The 25688-nt window shown below is 39.6% G+C and overlaps 1 protein-coding gene across 1 annotated transcript in view; it reads right to left on the bottom strand.

Annotated features, from left to right (window-relative positions):
- si:ch211-27e6.1 (serine/threonine-protein kinase H1) overlaps positions 1-20183 on the bottom strand; it is a 52572-nt gene extending 32389 nt beyond the window's left edge. Inside the window, exons 1-4 of the mRNA XM_063003937.1 lie at positions 20146-20183; positions 18017-18507; positions 17256-17476; positions 7511-7758 (exon numbers count right to left, since the gene is read on the bottom strand). Coding sequence (XP_062860007.1) covers positions 7511-7758; positions 17256-17476; positions 18017-18507; positions 20146-20183 — 998 coding nt within the window. The remainder of the gene's footprint in view (positions 1-7510; positions 7759-17255; positions 17477-18016; positions 18508-20145) is intronic.
- Positions 20184-25688: the final 5505 nt, after the last annotated feature.

The raw sequence follows: 25688 nt of genomic DNA, 5'->3' as shown, positions 1-25688 counted from the left end.
GAACAACAGCCAATCGTTGTTCATACTGCTGCTCAGCCTAGTCGGAAAGGCAGAGCTGAGGTTTGATACGATGTATTCGAAACCCCAACTCTGGTGAGCTAGCATACTTTACCGCTGCACCACCTGAGCTAATATGTGAGATTTAAATTTAAATAACGAATGCCTCAATAGCAAATGCATCAGTCACAAAAAAAATTTTTTTTAAAGGGTAACAGTTACAAAAATTATGGCATTGTGTGTAGAACCGGGACAAGCAGTATCAACAACAGTGGCGTCTTTGGCACAGAAAGCCTGGTGGGGCACATTAAACTCTGGGCAGTATCCAACTCGTCAGTCAAACTACACACCAACCTACCTGCTCAATGAATCCAAACACAAATGCACACAGTAACATAAAGCATGAGTTAGCAGAAGTGGAGAACAGACATCACCAGTTACAGCATTTGATCTCACACGACAGGTATATTACCTTGCTACAGAGCATCACATTACAAATCCAAAGTTGTCAAGTAGTAACAATCATTGTGATCTGCGACTGTAATAACACATCCGAAGCAACATTTCAGAGCAGGGAAACCCAGTGCATTTTATGCTTTAACCTACAGCCAAAATAACACGCCTCGTAATAATGCAAAACACACTTACAGCAGTGGTAGCTTAGTGGATAGAGCTTTGGGATATTAATATAAAGGTTGAGAGTTCGAATCCTGGCTCTGCCATGCCGCCACTGTTGGGTCCTTGAGCAAGGCCCTTAACCCCCTCAGCTCCAGGAGTGCTGTACAATGACTGACTCTACGCTCTGACCCCAGCTTCCAAACAAGCTGGGATATGCGACGAAAGAACTTCGTTGTACTGTGTACCTGTATATGTACTGCATATATGACAATAAAGGCATTTCATTCTCACTATTGATGTTCATTGCTTGAAATGAAAAGATGCACAATGATCTTTCATCTGGGCAAACTTGTTGATAACATTTCTGTCCACCACTCCATGATTGAATTAATTTTTTTTTTGCATGCATTTTCTCCCCTTTTTCTCCTCCTTTAGCGTGTCCAATTGCCCAATTGCATCATGCTTCCTCTCTGCCTATGCCGATCCCTGCTCTGACCGAGGAGATCGAAGCTAACCCATGCCCCCTCCGACACGTTGGCAGCAAGCCATATGCATCTTGTCACCCACACATTGACGAGTGCTGTGCGTTGTGTACGGAGAGACACACCCTAAGAGCACTCTTTCCTCATCTCTGTGTAGGCGCCTCTAATCAGCCAGCAGAGGTCGTAACTGCACCAGTCTGACAGAGAGAGATCCATATCCGGCTTAGTCCCGCCCATCTGAACAACAGGCCAATCGTTGTTCATGTGGCCGCTCAGCCTCAGCCGGCAAGGCAGAGCTGAGATTCGATACGATGTATTCGAGATCCCAGCTCTGGTTGCTGCGTGTGTTTTTACCGTGTTTTTACTTGAATTCATTTTCAATTGATAGCTCCAATTTATTATATTGTCTTGCTATTCATAGTGGCTAACTGAACTGTGATGACTGTGGCTAGCTACACCAATAACATAAACGATGTTTACTAAACGTCTCGACGTAGGCCTATTTGAGTTTTTTATTGGCTGCTTTCAGCATGGCGCCAACATGATTGTGCGCCACAACTTATTATTGAAATCAGTGTTAAACATGCGAACAAGTTTTTCCGACTGCTCACTTGGTTAGACGAACGCTGAGGGACCGGCCCCATGCTCACCAAATGAAGACTGCTGAGAAGTACTGGCCTTTACGTAACAGGTAAAGGAGGATGTTTGGATTGTTTCAGACAGCAGTATCGTTGATATCTGTCTAGCTGTCTGTCTGTCTGTCTGTCTATCTATCTAGTCATTCACTGCTCCACGGCAACATCTTGTGCGGCCAGGGCCCACCACCCTCTAATGAAGAGACCCGTCTGATCAGCAGAGAAAAGCAGAAGTGGCAGGACAGAGCTCACTGATTGGAATAGACAGTACTTGCTACAAAAGAGTTGCTACAAGCACAGACACAAATAAACACATAACATAATGAGCATCTTTATGAGCAAGACTTCTAGCATCTTCTAAGGCCAAAAATCATGGCAGAACTTTCTATATACCAATGACTGCTTTGTATGGTTAAATAACCCACAAATATGAGGTCATCAGGGGCCTTTGTAATTAGGTTTAACAGGTTTGTAAAGTATAAAGGTATTCATGTGGAAAAGAAGGGTTGGCCCTTGGAACTGACATTCCATTTAATCCCTGTTGCCACAAATTTGGAAAGATATTACATCATCTCACTACCTTGTCATCATTTTGCGATAGTTAGCTGCTCAGACTTTCTGCACATGTGCCTTGGTCTGCTAACCAGGGTCCTTGCATAGCGTTTGAAGACCCCACCCACTTAGTACGGTCATTTCCCCACCCAGCAAGCACGATGGTCAATCTGCTGCAGGCCTTTCCAATTGTGCCTGCTAGATGGTGCCCAGCTGACCGGCAGCAGAGTCGAGATTCAAACTGGCGTGTTCAGAATCTCTGTGCTGGTGTGCTAGCGGAATATCCTGCTGCGCCACCTGGGTGCCTCAGTGAGGTTTTTTTTAATGCACTTGTTCTCAAAAGTCTGGGTGCTTCTTTCTTTTTTTTTCTTCAGTGCCCAGGGTTTACATCCATATACATTATATTTTACTGATTGTATACCCTTGTTTAAACAGAGTGTGTTGGAACATCAGAACTCAACTAATTCCTTATGGTCATTTAGTTTATAGAAGCTAAAATTTTGTTAGGTTTGATGAACATCATTATAAAGTCAAGCACATGTAATGGCCCATATTCACCATATGTACACCATTTTACATCGTTGAATTCTTATGTAAAGCCTTGAAGTGAAGACTGTAATCCTTCATAGAATATGTTCTTAAGGATTACCTCCATCTCCCACCTCAAACCTTGGAAACTGTATGACATATATAATTGCATGGTATACTTTGCTACACTTTAAAATGTGTTATTAAGCATTAAGTTCAGTAAAGGTCCTATAATTAGTTTTGTCTTAAACTAAATCTAAAACAGCATGGAGTCAGTTCTTGCTGTGAAGTCAGTGTAGATCAAGTGTCTGAAACACCAGCCAAGAAGCAGGAACAGATAATTGGAGCTATTTGAGGGGATTGCAAACATTGTAGAAATGGACCATCTGTGCGTTAAGATAATCCAAATACAGTTGACACACTGTCCGAAATAACATTAAAGAGAAGCAGACTGTGTTGAAAAGATGCTGTTTAATTAAATTGCACAAAATTGCTTTTAATGTGATCATCACTGCTCTGTTGGTAGCAGCTGTAATTTATTTATTTATTTTACAATCAACATAAACAGTAAGAAACACTCTAAAATACAGTGGTACCTTGTAACTCGACATCCCCTAAACTCGACATCTTTGAAACCCAACACCCTTTGTCGAGAAATGTGTACGCTTAAACTCGCCGTTTCCCTTAAACTCGACGCTTTGTTCAGCGCTTGGCTTGAGCGGTGCTGTAGAACATCATCAAAGTGCGAATATGAGGCAAATCTGCATTTGTGTGGAATAACTATCATATTTATACTCTGAAAGTATCCTTATGTATCTGTGTTTAGCTGGATTTTCCTCCTGTTTCACTTTTAAACTTGTGTTATAGCTCAAGGTTCTGAGAAATTGTGAGAATCAGCTTTTCCAAGAGAGTCTGAAACGCCTATCGATAAAAAAAAAAAAAAAAAACTTAACATGGTTAAATGTATTAAAAGAACAACACAGGAACATTAAACCTCTCTTAATTATTACTGCTCATACTGTAAGTTCTCTCCACTAATGAAATTCCTCGTCGTTGTTTTAGTAAAATAAGTCACATTAAGCTTTGTAAACTGCCACACTCCATAGGCAATAATGGCACAGCCAGCGCAAAAGTGGTTTTGCCACTTCTCATGTGAATGTGCCTTTACTGAGCTTGCTAAGGAATATGGTATTCCAAGATCAAGCATCTCTACGATTAAGAAGCATAATGAAACAATAAAGAAGGACAAGTAAAGTGCAGGTTTAATTGTATTTTAGTGTTTTTATATTATATTTGTGTTATTTTTAGTGTACAAATGTCAGAAACATCCCCCTTATTTTACATTAGCTTAAAATATATGCAGTTCCACGGGACCATGGAACGCATTAACAGGTTTCCCATACATCCTAATGGAAAAAAAAAAACCTTGAAACTCAACGCCTTTAAAAATCGATGCCACTCTCAGAACCAATTGCCGTTGAGTTTAAGGTACCACTGGTACCAATGCCTTAATTGATAATAAAATAAATGAGCAGGTGTACATGTGTTCTGCACAATTCAAACTGTTTTATACCACTGTACATGTGTTAGACATGTACAGTGTATAAAACAGTTTGAATTGTGCAGAACACATGTACACCTGCTCATTTATTTAATTATCAATTAAGGCATTCATGTGGCAGCAGCACAATGCCTAAAATCCTACAGACATGGTTTCAGAGCTTCAGTTAATGTTTACATCAAACATCAGAATGGAGAAAAATTTAACTTGAGTGACTTTGATCTTAGAACAGTTGTTGGTGCCAGATGTGGCTGCTTAATTTATTTCAGAATCTGTGACTTTACTGTGATTTCATGCCCAACAATCTCTAGAATTGTGTGAAAAACAAACAAACAAAAAACATTCAGTGAGAGGCAGTTTTACAGATGCAACCAGAACACAGTAACTTCACAACTCTTTATAACTTTGGTGAACATCTAAGACTGCACAACATATCCAACATTGAGGCTGATGTGCTACAAGAGCAGAAAATCACTTTGGAATCCACTCTTGAGAATTATAGGACTACACTGGGTGCAGGCCCAAGACTGGGAAGCTCTTACCTGGTCCACTAAGTCTTGATTTCTGCTGGAAACATAGGATTATTGATGTAAACAGCATAAATCCATGACACCTGTCGGGCGTCAACAGTTCAGACTGCTGCTGGTGGTATAATGGTAAAAAAAATGTTTTCTTGGCACAAATTGCCCTGCATGCCACAGCCTATCTCAGTATTGTTGCTGAATATGTGCTCTTCTTTATGGCCACAATTTACCCTCTTATAATGGCCACTTCGAGCATAATAATGCATCCATGCACACAGCACAAGTAATTTCAAACTGGTTCCATGAGCTCAGTGTACTTTAATCACCTCTCTGTTCACTGTACCTGAATCTATTAGAGCACACTTGGGGGAGGTAGAATGGGAAATTTGCAGTATGAATGTGATGCAATCATGTTAACATGGACCACAATGTTTTAAACCACGTGTTTAGCAGCAGCAGTGAGGACAAACCGTATCTCCTCAGACATGGACAATTGTGTCTGTTGGACGCCCGGTCAGGTTGGTGGCACTGCTGAGATTTAGACTTGAAAATTTGAGCTTTCCAAGGTGGTAAACTAGCGTATTAGACCTCTCTGCCACTCGAGCACCCAACAGGGACTAAAATCTTAAAGCAATAATTTCAACATCTTGTGGAATCAAGGCTGTTCTAAAAGCAAAGAGAATACCTACCTAGTATTAGTATGGAGCCTAATAGAGTGGCAGTTTTCAAAATTGGTAAGGGTGGCACAAACATTGGAAAATAAAGCATAAGAATAAATAACATGGAAATAAAAATATATCATATAGAGGAAAAAGTGTTTATTACTGAAGTAAAGTGTAAATGAAAAAGTTTACAAAATAATCATAATTAAAAAGTAATAATATAAAAACAATAACATAAAATATAATACAAACACAAATGTAAACACATTTAAATTTTTTTCCTCCCAATCTAGTCGTATCCAATTACCCTATTGCATTACGCTTTCTTCTCTATTGATGCTGATTTCCACCCTGATTGAGGACAGACGTGACACATGCCCGCTCTGTTACGACTGCATCTTTTCACCTGCACGAGGTGAGTTCATATGCAGATCAGCTTTGTGTACGGAGAGACACACCCTGATCACCATTATCCCTCGACTGTGCAGGCGCCATCAATCAGCCAGCGAAGGTCGTAATTGCATCAGTTCTGAGGAACCCTTCGGCACCCTGCCCTTTAACAACAGCCAATCGTTGTTCAAGTAGGTACCCACAAGTTCGAAATGTCAGCTCTGGTGTGCTAGTGTGTTTTACCGCTGTGCCACATGAGCGCCCACATTTCAAATTTAATTTCTGCAACACAGACAACAAGTTGAAATGGCAAAATAACAGTGAAAAGTTGATTGGAAATTTAAGTTACAGGGTTTTAAAACATTCCATAAGAAGCAGGTGATTGGATATAAACAGATAATTCACCACAGGATCAGTCTGTACAAGCAATAAAGGGTGGTGGCTCACCACTTTGTGTCAAACTTCATGAGAAAATTGGGCCAGAGCTCATTTAGATGAACTAAAAGACAGTGGAAATGGGTGCGAGTTCTCTGTGACAAAGATGAAAAGGACCATCCAGACTGTTATCAGCAAAAGATGCAAAAACCAGCATCTGTCATGTGGTATAGAGGTGCATCAATGCTCACAGCATGGGTTACTTGCATATGTGTGAGGGGATTTTTGAGAGACACATGCTGCCATCAAGGCGATGTCTTTTTTCCGAGGAAGTCTGTGGTTATTTTAGCAGGATGATGTTGTGGTCAACAGTTTGGCTTCGTAGACACAGGGTGCATGTGCTTGACTGGCCTGCCTGCAGTCTAAATCTGACTCTCATTGAAAATGTATGGTGCAGCATGAAAAGGAGAATCAGTCATTGACGACCACAGATTGTTGAGCAGCTGAAGTCTTGTATCAAGCAAGTGGTTTTCACTTGCAAAACCATTAAAACGTCTAGTTAACAGGGAAAATAATGGAACACAGTGCTAAATATGCCTCTGTACCAACTTTTTAAAGTGTGCTGCAGGCATTAAACGTGTTCATATTTACAAAATACACCAACGTTTATCAGTAAAAACATTCTTTTCTTTCTATTTCTGTATATTAAATAAAGATTCAAGAGAGTTATTAAATCACAGTTCTTATATGTGTTGGAATTAAGTTTGTAGCTGGAGTGCTCAGGCTAAGAGATATAAAAGCCTTCGAGACCTACATGAATGAGAAAGGTGCATATCTAAACCTCTCACACTACACAGGTGGTCGAGAATTTCTGATGCATAGTATAAACTACATATATCAATAATTTCCTTTGGGAGAAATAAAGTGTCTGTCTGTCTGTCTGTCTGTCTGTCTGTCTGTCTGTCTGTCTGTCTATCTATCTATCTATCTATCTATCTATCTATCTATCTATCTATCTATCTATCTATCTATCTATCCATCCATCCATCCATCCATCCATCCATCCATCCATCCATCCATCCATCCATCCATCCATCCACACTTAGATCAGGAACTTTAACCAGACACTGCAACACTGTGCTGAGATGTACCAGCTAGTAAACAAGATTCAGGACGTCAGTCTGACCGATGGCTCATGGCAGATATTGACTCTGGAACAGAGTGTGAGCTGGAGCTACGGTTGGAGGCACGAGATGCTCTCTGACGGAGGTTCCTTGAAATCGGCCGATGGAGGTTTCTGTTGGAGGAGTTGGCAGCCATGGTGAGCAGCCAGGGGTGTTTAAGAGCTTGTTCTGCAGTCATGCGCTGATCAGGGTTCACACATAACAAGCACTGAATGAAGTCTTTGGCCAGGTTAGAGATGCAGCTCCATGGCTGGGTGGAAAACAATGAGAGGGAGATGTTAGAAAGTAGTTCAGCCAAGGAGAAGGGACATTAAAGCACTTTTAAATTACATTCCTGATTCATTAAAGGAAGTGTTTAATAATTTAGTTAATTAGTTAATGAATGTGACTAAGATTATAAGACTGAGGAAGAAAGAAAGGTGTGTAAGTATTAAATTAGCATGTAAGAATCTATTTTGTGTAGGGTAATGAGGTGTTTTATACAAAGACATTTGGTAAGAGTCACTAACCTTGAATTAAACCTTCTGGCAAGAGTAGCAATTGTAATGCCAGCCTGTTTTTACCCATTTTTCATTCCATTTTATTTCTACTGAACATTGAACAAACCAGCTGGTCCAGAAAATCCCAAATATTATAACAAAGATAGAAGATTTAAGAGTAAAATCAAATGTTTTATGGCATGAATACACAGTATAACATACAACCCTGACCATGTATAGTCTTTCCTTAGGCTTTAACAACTGTGCCTGTGCGGAAACACCACATACTTGTGCCTGGTCTCAATTAAAGAAAGGGTAGTAACACAATATGTATATACGCTGGTATTATGTGCTATTCTGTACCATTGCAAACCATACATTTGGCAAGAAGGTCCTGGGTTCGATCCCCAGGTCGAGCGGTCCGGGTCCTTTCTCTGCGGAGTTGTGCATGTTCTCCCTGTGTCTGCGTGGGTTTACTTCGGGTGCTCCGGTTTCCTCACACAGTCCAAAGACATGCAAGTGAGTTGAATTGGAGATACAAAATTGTCCATGACTGTGTTTGACATTCAACTTGTGAACTGATGAACCTTGTGTAATGAGTAACTACCGTTTCTGTCATGAATGTAACCAAAGTGTAAAACATCACGTTAAAATCCTAATAAACAAACAAACCATACATTTGTAAGAAGTAAAGTAACATGAGAGTAGCATTGTTACAAAGAGGTTTACTGTCTTCAGCAGAGAGCAAGCAAACCATAGATATAACAAAAGAACAAATGTTGTTTCCTTGAAGTTACTTTATTACAATAAGGATTAGTTGGTAGTAAAAATATAATGTGATCAACACCTAAGATATTGATAGACACCTGAGATAGACTATAAGAAGTAAAGGCAAAGCTGGACCTAAATCACTATGGCAAACATTACTCTGTGCAGCAATATCCCAGGAGCAGTGGGGTATTTATCAGTGCATAATATTTAAATAAATGTTTAATCAGGACCTGACACATTAAAAGTGCTTAAAACTTATTATTACAGAACACCACAAATTTATCTCATAATCTCACAGAATCTGTGTCATGAACTTGAGATCAAACAAATCAAACAATATTAAGTGATAAATGTCATAAAATGGAATCCATGGCCATTGCTAAAATGCTCCTTTAATGATGTACATTTATTATTTATTATTATAAATTATTTATTAGGATTTTAACGTCATGTTTTACACTCTTGGTTACATTCATGACAGAAACGGTAGTTACTCATTACACAAGGTTCATCGGTTCACAAGTTTATTGACACCTGCATGTCTTTAGACTGTGGGAGCAAATTGGAGCTCCTGGAGGAAACCCATGCAGACACGGGGAGAACATGCAAACTCCACACAGAAAGGACCCGGACCGCTCCACTTGGGGATCAAACCCAGGATCTTCTTGCTGTGAGGCGACAGTGCTACCCACTGAGCCACCATGCTGCCCTAATGTTGTACATGGCTTCCCAAAACAAACATTCAGTGGTAAAATATCTACTTTAAAAGTAACAACAAACTAAATTTTGATTGTAAAAAATCTTCGCCTGCTAAATATGTTTTTAATAAATAATTAAAATGCAAGTCTATGAAAAAATGTGCTTTTGGCCACTAGAAGTAGCCAGGTATACCAGTAAAATCCAGCAAATGGCACCCAGGTGGCGCAGCGAGATATTCCGCTAGCATACCAGCGCCGAGATTCTGAAGTCCTCGGTTCGAAACTCGGCGTTTCCACCGGTCGGCTGGGAGCCATCTACCGGGCATAACTGGCAGTGCCTGCAGGGAGGGATGACCGTAATATGTGGGCGGGGTCTTCAAGCGCTGTGTAAGGACCCCGATTGGCGGATAGAGGCGCCTGTACAGAGTGCATGGGTGGAAAAGGGTTCCATTAAGGGCTGCGCACGGGTCGGTTGAGGCGTGAGCAGAAATATACCCTCCTCAACTGCAAAAAATCGGGGATCCCCAGCAGCGGAAGACGAATTGACTACACTAACTTGGAAGAAAATGGGAGAAAAACACATAAAATGTATATAAATGTAATGTATGAACTAACATTAATGAGAAATTACTGCTGCTGCATGTTGTGATTCACAAGCAACATTTCATATTACTTATAATTCACAGCAGTTCATTTTTCACTATACATTTGTTTGCTGGTAGTAAATCCACAGGATCACATCTAATATAGTATATGACTATGTACAACATTAAATTATGGCATCAGCTGCAAATGCACTTTTAAATGTCACCTGACATAGTGTTTCAAATTAAATGGAGCAGAGATAAGACGAGAGAATCAACACACTACAACATAAACAAACACCATGGCATTCTCGCCTTGCCACCATCTAAATGTGGGAACATTAGTCAATAAATGTCAGTAGTTTTTACTACACTGTGAAACAGTCTGTGATTGAATAAAAATTTTACAATGCAGAATAGTAACAAAAAATAACACTTACCTATACATACAAGCGATTTTGATAACATACATCTTTTTGACTTGATAATTTCTAAGCGTAATCAGTAAGTGCTAACAAGCTTCTAACACCTCTCTTGTGAAATCTTCACCCATTCTTCTTGTGTAAAAGCTTCCAGCTAATTGAGGTTTTATGACTTTCCTGCTGCAACTACTTTTCCACCTAAGCTCATAACGTTCCTCCTGAAAGTGCCTTGGTATTTCTGTAATGGCAGTCACATGGTAAAGTCACAGGGATCAAACTAGCGACCTTGGTGCAGATAATAACAAGGTTGTAGGTTCAATCTCTGTATGGGCCACCACCCTTTAGGGGACAGTGGTAGGCTAGTGGGTAGAGCTTTGGGCTATCAATTCAAAGGTTGAGAGTTCAAATCCAGGCTCTGTCATGCAGCCACTGTTGGGCCCTTGAGCAAGGCCCTTAACCTTAGCTAGGATTTAATTGTACTGTACATCTGTATTTGTTTATATGACAAATAAAGGCATTCTAGGCCACTCAGGTGGCGCAGCGGTAACGCTAGCACACTGGAGTTGGGGTTTCGAATACATCGTATCAAATATCAGCTCTGCCTTCCTACTGGGCTGGGCGGTTGCATGAACAATGATTGGCTGTTGTTCATAGGGTTAGGGGTAAAAAGTCGGATCATGGGTCCTCATAACTGGTGCAACTGCGGCCCCTGCTGGCTGACTGATGGCGCCTGCACAGGGCTGAGGAATAATGCTGATGGGGTGTGGCTCTCCGTACACAGTGCCCCTCGGTGTATGAACTTGACTCGTGCAGGTGAAAAATGCAGTCTGTACTGACTGTATGTGTCGGAGGGGGCGTATGTCAGTTGAGAGGCATCCTCAGTCAGCAGTGAAGGGTCAAATCAGTATAAAGGACGCAATCAGGGTAATTGGACACGACTAGATTAGGGGAGAAAATTGGGGAAAAAATAAATAAATAAATAAATAAATAAAGGCATTCTATTCTATTCTAAACACTGCCAATTCCTGCAACAAACATCCTCACATCATCACTGACCCACCTCCAGGCTTGACCATGGACATAGTGTTCTTCTGGTCATAAACCTTGCCTTTCTTGTCCCAGACAAACCAACGATCCCTTTGGTCGAACAGTTCCACTCTGTCACATAACTTATGCCTATGCAAATTCTTTCTGGTGAGTTTAAGTTGACGCTTCCTGTGCATCTTGGTCGAAAGTGGCGTGCGTCACTGAGTATGAAGTCCATGGTTGTCAAGTGATCTTCGTACGGTTGCCATCCATCATTAGGTCATGGGTTTTCCTCATTGTTCTGATGAGAGCCTATGGCTAAAATTTCAGGCTTTATCCAAAAGCCAGGTAGGTTTGCTGCTGTTTGGAACTTCTGGACAATACTCCTAATGGTGTCTCTAAAAATGTTCAAAATGGGGTGACAAAAAAGGGTTGCAACACACCTTGAACACTTGAAACTCAGGGTGGTGTTAGAAAACATCACAGCTGAAGAAAATTAAAGGTTGCTATTGATTTAAACTCTAGACCATGTAGACTAGCAGTATATAACAACACATTTGTTTTTGACAGCCAGCCAAAACAATCATGTGATTTTTATGAGATGTCTGTCTGTTACATAGATCACTCACCATACTTAACAGTTCACAGCAGATATTAAAGACACTCTTTGTAGTTAAAGACAACCGTTGGCTTTCTCAAAACATAAATCCTTCCCGAGAGCTTATCATACAGTACTACTTTTTTCTATTGCTCATGGGTCCAGGATTATGCTACACCACCAAAAAATTTGGCTAAGACTAGAGCTTCATTCATGTCTTTTATCTTCTCTGCTCCTCTTTACTCATGCTGGTTGTCCATGTTTGACATATGGTGCCCTGACTTCACATGTTCTTCATAACAGTCTTAAAAGTTCCCAGTTTATGTGACTAATGCAGCCACCTTGTTTTTAGCTTCTTAAAAATGTACCTCTCTAGCTGTGTTTGCAATTTTAATTTATTGACTTTAAAGTCACGTTCCTTTATATGCGTGTCATTTCGTCTACTCCCTGTAGTTCATAATGGCCCATAATTATAGGGCCAATAAAGACATGGTCAGTTTTGACATTCAATCTTATCAACACCGATGGATTTTTTTAAGCATAAAAGTGAGCATTATGGTCTCCCACAAGGTTCTGCTTGAGACCTGCTATTTTTTATTTTAACTTTGATGCAGCTCAGCCAGATTTAGCTTGTGTTTTATTTATATAATGTTGGATTATTATTCATAACTGTGAATAATAAAGTGAATAACTTTATGAAGTGAATAATCAAGTAAAAAAACTTTAAATCCTATATAAACTTTGTTTAGTCTTTAATATGTGAATCACTTTGATATTTTGTACAGAAAGCCACGCTATTCCTTTGAAAAGAATGCATCCTCCTTACAGGTGCCCCAATCAGCATGCAGGTGTCACATTTGCAGCAGCAATGATAAACCCTGTTGACCCTTCTTCTTCAGGCACAGCCAGTTAAGCCTGTTGGACGCCGAGCCAAATCAGATGCCCAGTCACGTCGATAGCACAGCTTTGATTCATACTCTGAACTCAAGTGCTCAAAATCTAAGCATTGGTGGGCTAATACATTAAATTTCTGTAAACTGAGCACCCCCTTTGCTTTCTGTTTTTAACTGCATCTTACTTCCTGCCCATCTTTTCAGAAATTGAAAGAAGTTTTGTATATTGGATGCCTATGCAATCGAGACTCTCTTACAGACACTGTTTGAAGCACTATCTGAACTCCATATAGCTACCTATGAAAATTAGGAGAAAACATCATTTTTATTTATATTACTTCACAAGACAAGACTAACATTGTTATTATGCATATTAGGACCAGTGTGGCCAACTTACAAAGTCAAAATGCCAGTAGTAGCTCAGCGATTAACTACTGGGATTTTATTTGAAAAGACTGCTAGGCCAAGCCCCATCACTGGCAGATTACCATTGTTGGGCCTTTGAGCATGACCCTTAACCCTTACTTGCCTGGGTTGTATTCACTTACAAATGTACGATGGATAAAAGTGTCTGCTAAATTGAAGAAATTGAGAAAAATCAAGTGTTAAGGTACTGGGCTCGTAACTAGAAGGTTGCTGGTTCAAACCCCAGCATCGCCAGGTTGCCACTGTTGGGCCCTTGAGCAATTGCTTGGATTGTATTCAGTCAAAATTGTTAGTCGCTTTGGATAGAACCATCAGCTAATGCCAAAAATGTAAAAAATAAAAAAACTATCATGCAAGGCACAGTTATGTAGACAACTTTTGTTTTACAATTGAAGTATACATACTTAAGTCATCTTTTCTTATTTCTAACACATTCAAAAAACCAGCAGCAAGCCAAAAGATCTAGTTTTCAACTGTAATCTGCATTTTTTTCCCCAATCCCACACTTACTCTATCCTGTTCAATGCACAAAGTCTCTCTCCTGCATAGTAATTACAATTAATCATCCATGAAATTGACAATTGCAGAAGTGTTTCTGATGAATGGAATTCAAAGTGTGAGCTCTACTTCAGGTCACATAGACACTGCACAATTTCAGAAGGTAAAATACAAAATCACAAGGATTTCTGTGTCATTTCTGCAGCAAAGCAAAGCATCACTAATACTTTTGTTAAGAGTGGAAAAAGTCCCACACCAGAAAAACAAGCAGAGAGAGGAATGACTGACTCAGTCCTCCTCATCCATCAACTATCAGTCTCTGTACTGTTTGCTAGACTCTTATTCATCTTATTAAATATATCTGTTGTTAATTAAATGACTTTGCCCAGTGTATGTATCTGAATATACAGTATAATGGCATCAGCAAGACGTAAGAAAACATTCTGTTCTTTCACTGTAGGAGGCACCTCTTTTAATTGGAATTATTTTAGTGTGAATTACAAGGGCATGGAAAAGAGACCAGATCTGATATACGGCAGATCCCTCCCACTATGCTTGAACAAGCTAACGATACAGGATGGTCACTGAACACAACACAACTAACAAAAATGGTAAAATTACAGAATCTCTAAAAAACGAACACAAAATGTGCTATGCGCTACATTACATCAAACACATCTCATTGAGCATTAAATACTTCGACAGTGTATTGTCTAAGCAATTGAAGGTTAAGGGCCTTGCTCAAGGGCCCAACAGTGGCAACCTGGTAGTGGTAGGGCTTGAATTAGCAACTATTCGATTACTAGTCCAGTACCTTAACCACTAGGCTACAACTGCCCTAACTACAGCAGTTCCACAATTACCCATTTTTAACCTTTATTAATGTTCTGGCCCGTGGGCGCACTGAATCATGGGATACCCCGCTCCCATGGCCGATTAAGCAAGCAGGGAGAATGTCCCTTGTCTTTCTATGACGACGAGCCGGCCGCTCACCACAAATTTTTATATATACAGTAAAGTCTAAAGTTTACCTACACTTAAAACAGACATGATGGTATGTCATTGCAATTTCTGTAACTCTTATTTACTGCAGCTTTTCCCCAGAAGTTGTTTTTGTTGAGTAACCAACAGTAATTAACTTTAATTTAGCCTTAAGGTGGTTTCTTGCTTAGCAGCCTTATAACAATGGAAAGCTTTCTTGATTATCCAAATCCAGAGTAATCTAAGCAATTCTTGGGAGTTTTTTCTCCAAACCTTGGCAAAAAGTACTCATCTTGGGACCATAGCTGCAAAAATATTCCTGACTTGTAAGTATGAATGATGTAATTTTGAAGGTCTGTACTGAGTTATGTTATGAAGCTAGTGGCTCCGTCTAATGAGTGCAGTAAACCTTGTCCCATCTATTTGGATAAAAAGTAGCTACCAGGTATAGTCAATCATAATATCTAACAGGGAGTTATAAGGACTTGCCACAAAGTTGAATAACCTTATAGTTCGTCTTATTTTAGAAAACCCCTCAAATAAACTTATAAAAGACCTCAAATGTGTACGTTTTGCTTAAATTAAAACACAAAAATAGTCATTAAAATCCCGAAGCCATGACGTACAGTACATGACACTTACAAGTGTATTTAATCAGTCTATTTGAATTGACATGACATGCATTTTTATTTTTATTAAATTTACTTTAAAATATTTTCATAAACACAACTTGTATAATTTAATTCTACAATTCTGCTTTAATGTAAACATATTTTCTATTAAAATAAAATTTTTATTTTTTTATTTTTGCATAATACTCAACAAAACATGTCAGGTGGTGCAATACCCAAAATCTTTTATGCAAATAAAGTAGGCTAGTAAAAAGTTAAATTAGTCATTTTAGTTTATAATGTGATGCACTAAAACACTTACTTTGGTTTGATTTTATAAACAAAAGATAGCAGTTATTACTTAAGGAGTGTATTTTCTGTTGTGCAGTAAAAAAGGTCTGTAAAGACTTTAAAGTTTCAGAACATCATTTACAATATATATTAGTGTAAATATGTTTTGGTGAAGAACCCCCTCTTTTTGTTATTTATTTATTAGGATTTTAAAGTCATGTTTTACACACTTTGGCTACATTCATGACAGGACAGGTAGATACTGGTTACACAAGATTTATCAGTTTAAGTCTTTAATGTCAAACACAGTCATGGACAATTTTGTATCTCCAGTTCACCTCACTTGCATGTCTTTGAACTGTGGAAGGAAAACAGAGCTCCCAGAGGAGACACGGGGAGAACATGCAAACACCACACAAAAAGGACCCCGACCGCTCCACCTGGGAATTGAGCCCAGGACCTTTTGCTGTGAGGTGACAGTGCTACCTACCGAGCCAATTTAAATCTTCTCACTATACTCTGTACTCTCTGCTCATGCTGGCAACAAAATTCAAGTAAACACGCACACACACAGGAGTGTGTGACTGAAATAAATAGCACAAACAAGCAATACTGCTTGGCAGCAATGTTGCCAACAAAACAATGAACTTTCTTCTAGCTGCTGTTACAGGTGCTGAATAATTGAACTCACTATGCAGCAGCAGTGTTATCAGTCATGTCATGTCCTACGTGCAGTTTGATGTTCTGCTGTGTTAAAGCTTTCAAAAGGAATGTTATATACAATTTGTGTACAATGTTTAAGGGACAAATGCATTGCAGTTAGATGTGACATCTTTTGTGTCATAGTGCTTTAAATTCGTAGTCTGTACCTCTGTAACCTGCATAGCAAGTTGTGGATGTTGGATGCAACACTGTCTGAAACCAAGCATTATGTTATTAATCGAAACATTAAAAGACCTATGATTATTTCAGATATGGCAAAACTTGTAGATTTCAGATATAAGGCTAAAAAATAACAAGTTTTTATTCTTAATTATCCTGGTCAGGGTCACAGCTGGTCCAAAGTCTATACCAGAAAATCTGTGCAAAGCCATTGCATGCCATCATAACACACTCACTAAATCACACTCACTCACACTTAGCAGTAATTAAGAATAGCCTATCCACCCAGCTGGAATTTTGAGGTATTAGAAAGGAAACCCAGACGAAATGCACACACCCTGGGTCTCTGAAGCTATGTTGAACAAACACTACCTGCTGTGCTCTCATGCTGTTCTGGTTTAGGAATAATAATTCAGCAAAAGAAAAGAAAAAAACAAAGATCCCTCGATGGCCTTTATACAGCCCAAACCCTCACACACACCTGAGCCTGCCATTCTCCTACACAGATGGCAAGACCTTGAAGCCTTGCAGTTAAATAGAAACAGAGAGTAAGAAACACACAGAGCATCAGACATCGTGGTACTCACTCGGCCATGGAAGCTGTAGCTGCCTCTAAGAATTGCTGTGAAGAGACGAGGTCGACTGCGCTGTTCGAAGGGCATAGAACCACTCAACAAGATGTAAGAGATCACGCCAAGGGCCCACATGTCCACCCCACAGCCATACATCTTTCCAGATATCATCTCTGGAGCCAGGTATTCTGGCGTGCCACATAATGTCCTCAATGCCCAGTCATGTGACCTTTGAGCTGAAGATTTATTGTCCATAGACTGAGGTATTTTAAAGTTGTTTTGTCTTCTAGCATATCTACCTTCTCTATTGTGTCTACTGTCATTTACTGTGGTGTGTAAAATCTGACGTCTCTTTTGGATATCCTCATCTTTTCTTGCTTTACCTGTATTAGGCTTGGTGTGTTTGTACATCTCTAAACTCTGGCTTCTTTCCAGCCCAGATATTTTAGTACAATAGGTTCCTTCATCCTCCATATCAGCACTACCCCCTCCCGTCCTGTTAATTCCCAAGCTTTCATCTATTTTCCTTTCATCTCCTGAGCTCAAATGCCCATTCGTATCTCCCCTGCCATCTTCTCTAATGGCTTCAACCGTTTTCTGGCTGCTCTCATCTCTGACTTTTCCATCATCGACTAATCTCCAATCATCTCTAGTGCCCTTCCCCTTTCTATCTATAATACCCAAACTTTTGGCACTATCACTGTCCCCAAATGTATTATCAGCCCTATCTGACCGAGCACAGCCCTCAATCTTTTGGTCACTTCCAGCTCCACAACTGCCCCCTGCTTTTACATCATCATCTTCTACCATCTGGCTGTCCCGGCCCCAGCAAGCCAGGCCAAAGTCAGTGATGAGCAGACGAGAGTCCTGGCCCGGATGGTAGTACAGCAGGTTCTCTGGTTTCAAGTCCCGGTGAATGACTCCCAGGGAATGGATGTAGCGTAAGCCGCTGGACACCATGATCAGAGCCTTGGTGGCGTCACGTTCTGTAAAGGATCCTCGAGAAACTACACGATCCAGCAGCTCGCCTCCTGTGGCTAGTTCGAGGACGAGATAAATGCGATGCGACGTTTCAAAGACTTCCACCAGACGAATGATATTGCTATGTCGGACCCTCCTGAGAACACCGAGCTCAGCATGGGAAGATTTTTGATCATGATCTCTGACCTCCAAGAGTTTGATGGCAAAGGGTTGGCGTGTGTGTTTGTGCTCAACACGGACCACGTGGCTGAAGCTTCCACGACCAATCAAAGCCTTTATGTCATACCTGGAAAAGTGTAACTATTAGCATGAATTCTTTTCATGTGCATACATTAGTGAAGCATAAATAAGCTCTCCTGCTTTCTCACTTATACTAAAATGCCAGCAAATGTAGTATTTAATTACTGTGCATAGCCACACACTGGACACAGATAACCCGCTCTTTGGCTAATTATAATTTATACCTTTTATAATCATTGAACACACAATTGCTAGGTCAAACAGCTCTACACAATGTGCATGGAAAGCTCTGCAAAGCTCTAATTCAATTTTTAGAACCGTAACAAATCTATTCAACAACATGTCCAAGTTTTAAATACTTTTGCTCCTGCTGTGAATTGAACTATTGAAGAAGGATACTCGTTTTAATCACATCACTGGGATGCCACATTTACCTGATAAATGACACTGAGCCAAAGGCAGGCGGAGGATAGAGGCTTACAAATATGAAAGCAGCTTACAAATAGGACAAGATAATGTGCTTTTGGAAAGAGTTATAACAGCAGGAGATTAAAACGTGGAATTATTTTTTAAGGGCTTTGCTATATTTAAGCATAAACCATACACAGCCTAGAATAAAAAGGGCACTAAATTAAAGAAAATCAGCTATGTCATGAGATTTATGATTAACCGAAGACATGCAATGCCTTCCAAAATTACTTTTATTAAGAAACTTAACTTCAGTTAAGGGCTTTCTAGGTTAACCACTGACAATTAAACTATAAAGCGATTTAATAACAGGAGGTAAGAGCAACGTGAGTGAGTCAGATGAGCCACTGGGGGTTTGAATGTCACTGTTGCTACTGAAGCAGCCCTGAAATTATTTTGGTAGATTACTAATTAATAACACTGAGGGTAGAGCTGAGTCAGAGCGCAGTGTCAGCCATCACCCGACAAATCTTACGATTGCTATCCCAGAGACCTTAGCACTGAGATACTACTGCCCAACAGCAGCTAAACTCTTTACAGACAATGACCCAGTTTTGGTTGGTGTAAAATGAATAAGTAAGTTAATTAATACATGAGATAAACAAAAAAGAAAGCAGCTTATCCAGATGAAAGAAACACATGGGTTTGGGCTTAAGCCTTGGGGTGATGTCTTCGCACCAGTAATATCATCTTGTGACGCAGAATCATCCAAATGCATGTTAACGTCTAAGCATCAAAAAAACAGCACCAGAATTAAGTTACATTCCAAATATTTGAACGTAAACATATTAAATGTGGTTTAAGATTTTAATATCAAAATGTCACATCAATTTATTTATTTATTAGGATTTTAACGTCATGTTTTACACCTTCGGTTACATTCATGACAGGAACGGTAGTTACTCGTTACACAAGATTCATCAGTTCACAAGGTTATATCGAACACAGTCATGGACAATTCGTATCTCCAATTCACCCTACTCGCATGTCTTTGGACTGTGGGAGGAAACCGGAGCTCCCAGAGAAAACCCACAGAGACACGGGGAGAACATGCAAACTCCTCACAGAAAGGACCCGGCCCACCCCACCTGGGGATCAAACCAGGACCTTATTGCTGTGAGACAACAGTGCTAACCATTGAGCCACCGTGTTGCCTGTCACATCAATTAAAAAATATACATACATTCATCGTAAAGGTAAATTAGATAGGTAGTACCTTGCAGTGATGCGTGGGTCAAATCTTGTCCTAAACATTTCCTCATGAGATTTTTTGTTCACATGTCTATTTATCATCTCAGAGTCTTTGTTTTTATCACCACCACCAGCACCATGTTGACTCCACAATTGAGGCTGTTTTTTATTCAGGCTGTAGTCTTCATGAAAGTCCTTATTTCTACCAGAGCTGATTTTAATAAAGCTAAAATATCCAGGTTTCTTTGGTGGATCTGGAAATAGCCCTACTTTGCTAGAACTACTACCCATGGTACATGTTCACCACCAAACAGCAGTAGTTCAACTCTTTTAAGAAAGAATACACAGCTTTTAAACACACCTGCAACACCCACACCAACAGCAATTGCTTAGTTTATTACCTTGCTGCAACCTGACCAATCAGATTAAATGAGAGTTGGTAATAGACTCGTAAGTTGCAACCCTGCACACCTGCAGCTTCTTCACTGCAGGCGCAATTGGCACCTCAATGCTAACTGTTTGATCCATTTGTTAGATTTGAAAATTGCAACACCTGCAAAGCACTGAGACCAGCAGACAACACAATACACAAATCACATTTAGGGTGGCATAGTGGTGCAATAGTTAGTGCAGAGCATACAGGTCCTGCAGACTTGGGTTTAAATTTCACCTAATAATTTTCTGTGAGGAGTTTGTATGTGTGTGGATGAGGTTGTTAACAGGTCCTCCAGGTGTAAGTAAATGAGTGGATGTGTGTGTTGTAATGTGATAAACTGGTCCCTGCCTCACACCTAATGTTTCCAGGAATGCTCCAAACCCGCTGAAAACCTGATCAGAATGAAAAATGTAATAAATACTGTACTAAAATAATCAGTCAATTAATTAATGAGTCAAGACATTGTAATTAAATAATAATTTTGGTTTTGAATGGGCTGGCAAGCAGACTAAATTCGACAATAAAAAAAACTGACATTATGCAAATGATTTTGCAGATGATTTTTGTACCAGACACTGCAGTACAGCGAGGTATAATTATTGTTTTGAATCCAAAACTATCTACACCCTGGTTGTATTCTTGTTCCCATTTTCCTTTATATAATGAGCTAATTAAAATACAGTCATGCTTTTGACCCACACAGGGCAGAATATATCAAACCCCTCATAAACAGTAACTAAAGATAAAGATCAAACCCAGGTCCTTAGAACCCTGGAGTAGTGCACCCCAGTACCTGCTGTACCTCAATTTTGTGATAGACAACAATAGTCCAGTAATCTATTTGTTATGCAATCAAATAGTGACATTTACATTTTCAGCATTTTGCAGATGCCTTTATCCAAAGCAACTTACAGTAATGTGACAGCATACAGCACGTGTCAAATTCAGCGCGAGCTTAAAAGACGTATGATTGTCTTAAGATACACTGGAAAATCATACTGCATCTCCCACATTGCATGCCGATTTTGTGACCCACAAAGTGACAGAATCCCACCACTAGATGTTTGCACATCAGTGTTTAACTGAGGCGGTTTTCCAACAAGTGATGCTGAGAAATATTTACAAATAATCCCAAAATGTAGAAGAAGAGAAAATTGAAGCAGAAGGAAGGTAATGTAATGAAAGATGGGAAAGTGAAAACAAGTTTGTGCTTCAAGAAGAAAAAACGGTACATCTCTTGTGTTATGAGGCCGTGTCTGTGGTAAATGAGTACAATATAAATGTAGATATACATTATAAATACACAGTATCAATTTGGCATTTTGACACCAAACACAGAATTTAGCCTCCAAGAAAAACAACAAATAGTCCAAGAATTAAAAGGCAGACTGCAATCACAGCAGGATATGTTACAATCGGCCCTCTGAGGGCCACCATAATGCATATGTGGCCCTCGGTGAAAATGAGTTTGACACTGCTGGCGTACAGTCTGAGCAATTGAGGGTTAAGGGCCTTGCTCAAGGGCCCAACAGCAGCAACCTGGCAGAGGTGTGGCTTGAACGAGCAACCTTTCGATTACTAGTCCAGTGCCTCAATCGCTAGGGTACAACTGCCCAATGAAACACTATGATACACCTACTTTGTCCTTAATTTCCCCTCATGCAAAACTTTTAATGTGAATTAAAGGGTAATTAAACACTTTTACTTTAATTGTACCCACATTCTTACTGTTCCTCTGTAAATCAATCAATTAATTGTGGTGGGAATGATTTTGAATGGCTCCCGTAAAGGTTCACCACCAAGTTTTTTTTTTCATTTGTGTATAACTGGCTCTCACTGTAATTTGCTGGAGTCCTAAAGTCTTGGGAGCAATGGCTTTGCATCCCTTTTCAGATTGGTAGATTTCAATGGCTTTTTCGCTATACCCCAATCATATGTCAAAGGCACACATGACCATTGTAATTAACCAGTGTTATGCAGACTGAAGAAGTCACTTGGATGAGTGACGAAACTTATCTCTACAACAAACTTGTGTCCAGATGAACTGATTCAACTTTGTGGATTTGTGTACCTGGATTATTAAACATGCATCAAGAGTTTTTCCATTTATGTTTAAATCTTTTTTGAGAGATTAAAAAATGTAAAATAAAAATGCTAAAATGTCAAAAATTTGTTCGGATCAATATTTGTTGTTCTATTTACCCATCCAACACATTCAGGGTTGTTACATCTCCTGTTTTAGCCTATAAAGTCTAGTTTCCAACTAAGTGTGTAGTTTAAAACGAACACTAATTCCATCCTAGATTTTGCATAGCTTTGTACACAGAGCCACTTGAGTTTGGAATGATAAAAATGTGCCAAAAATGTGATAACTGTGTGAATAAGTTTCATTATCATTACAATGTGGTATGAAGTATGAATAAGAAATGTTAATGCATTTAAATAGTTCGTAATAGACTAAATGTAGCAAAATTGTTGAGTGCAAAATTCATTTTTTTCTGTGGCTACATTTTAAAATACATTCTGTTGTGTGTAGCTCATTACATAAGTTATACTATTATGAAATGTTCTCTACAATGAGAAAAGTGAATAACATACAGTGAATAAATATCAGCAAAAAAAATCTGCACTGTCAATTAAAATTATTAATTGCATTACATTTTACAACAAAAAGCCATCAGACAAATAAAAGAACAAAATACTTTGTTAACACAAAACTTTCCTATTTTTTTCGTCTTTGATAAATTGCCTGCACTGTTTCTGGCCTCTTAGTGTTATTAATATCCCTGTCTTGTACAAGAAATTACCAGTCACTTGGTAATGACAAGACAACAAAATGATTACGGATGGGTGCACCACACTGACCTGTAATAAGCGGCATGAAGTATTTTAAATTAAGAAAGGTTGTAATTAAATGTGTACTATACAGTAGACCCTTGAGTTACGAACGGTTTACCATACGAACATTTTGGGTTACGAACTATCTTTTTCTAACCAAAATTCATGAAACACGTGATGTCGCGAACAAGTTGACTCCGAGCGTCTCTCTCTCTCTCTCTCTGTCTCTCTCTCTCTCTCTCTCTCTATATATATATATATATATATATATACTGTATATCTATATCTATATATACAGTACAGGCCAAAAGTTTGGACACACCTTCTCATTCCTGTGGTTTTTCTTAATTTCTTTTAAATTTTCTACATTGTAGATTAATACTAAAGACGTCCAAACTATGAAGGAACACATATGGAATTATGTAGTAAACAAAAAAGTGTTAAACAAACCAGAATATGTTTTATATTTTAGATTCTTCAAAGTAGCCATCTTTTGCTTTAATGACAGATTTGCACACTCTTTGAAATTTTCTCAACCAGCTTTATTAGGTTTCCACCTGGAATGGTTTTCAATGAATGTTTGTGCCTTGTCTAGAGTGAATTTTTGGAATTTGTTGCTTTTTTAATGTGTTTGAGACCATCAGTTGGGTTGTGCAGAGGTAGAGTTGGTAAAATATAAAACATATTCTGGTTTGTTTAACACTTTTTGGTTCACTACATAATTCTTCATAGTTTGGATGTCTTCAGTATTAATCTACAATGTAGAAAATAAAAATAATCAAGAAAAAACATTGAAGAGAAGGTGTGTCCAAACTTTTGGCTGGTGTGTCCAAACTTTTGGCCTGTACTGTATATATATATATACAGTGTATCACAAAAGTGAGTACACCCCTCACATTTCTGCAAATATTTTATTATATATTTTCATGGGACAACACTATAGAAATAAAACTTGGATATAACTTAGAGTAGTCAGTGTACAGCTTGTATAGCAGTGTAGATTTACTGTCTTCTGAAAATAACTCAACACACAGCCATTAATGTCTAAATAGCTGGCAACATAAGTGAGTACACCCCACGGTGAACATGTCCAAATTGTGCCCAAAGTGTCAATATTTTGTGTGACCACCATTATTATCCAGCACTGCCTTAACCCTCCTGGGCATGGAATTCACCAGAGCTGCACAGGTTGCTACTGGAATCCTCTTCCACTCCTCCATGATGACATCACGAAGCTGGTGGATGTTAGACACCTTGAACTCCTCCACCTTCCACTTGAGGATGCGCCACAGGTGCTCAATTGGGTTTAGTCTATCACCTTTACCTTCAGCTTCCTCAGCAAGGCAGTTGTCATCTTGGAGGTTGTGTTTGGGGTCGTTATCCTGTTGGAAAACTGCCATGAGGCCCAGTTTTCGAAGGGAGGGGATCATGCTCTGTTTCAGAATGTCACAGTACATGTTGGAATTCATGTTTCCCTCAATGAACTGCAGCTCCCCAGTGCCAGCAACACTCATGCAGCCCAAGACCATGATGCTACCACCACCATGCTTGACTGTAGGCAAGATACAGTTGTCTTGGTACTTCTCACCAGGGCGCCGCCACACATGCTGGACACCATCTGAGCCAAACAAGTTTATCTTGGTCTCGTCTGACCACAGGGCATTCCAGTAATCCATGTTCTTGGACTGCTTGTCTTCAGCAAACTGTTTGCGGGCTTTCTTGTGCGTCAGCTTCCTTCTGGGATGACGACCATGCAGACCGAGTTGATGCAGTGTGCGGCGTATGGTCTGAGCACTGACAGGCTGACCTCCCACGTCTTCAACCTCTGCAGCAATGCTGGCAGCACTCATGTGTCTATTTTTTAAAGCCAACCTCTGGATATGACGCCGAACACGTGGACTCAACTTCTTTGGTCGACCCTGGCGAAGCCTGTTCCGAGTGGAACCTGTCCTGGAAAACCGCTGTATGACCTTGGCCACCATGCTGTAGCTCAGTTTCAGGGTGTTAGCAATCTTCTTATAGCCCAGGCCATCTTTGTGGAGAGCAACAATTCTATTTCTCACATCCTCAGAGAGTTCTTTGCCATGAGGTGCCATGTTGAATATCCAGTAGCCAGTATGAGAGAATTGTACCCAAAACACCAAATTTAACAGCCCTGCTCCCCATTTACACCTGGGACCTTGACACATGACACCAGGGAGGGACAACGACACATTTGGGCACAATTTGGACATGTTCACTGTGGGGTGTACTCACTTATGTTGCCAGCTATTTAGACATTAATGGCTGTGTGT

The sequence above is a fragment of the Trichomycterus rosablanca genome, chromosome 10 (genome assembly GCF_030014385.1).
Source record: "Trichomycterus rosablanca isolate fTriRos1 chromosome 10, fTriRos1.hap1, whole genome shotgun sequence".
Lineage (NCBI taxonomy): Eukaryota > Metazoa > Chordata > Actinopteri > Siluriformes > Trichomycteridae > Trichomycterus > Trichomycterus rosablanca.
The sequence above is the reverse complement of the archived record's forward strand: the minus strand, read 5'-3'. Positions and strand labels throughout refer to the sequence as shown.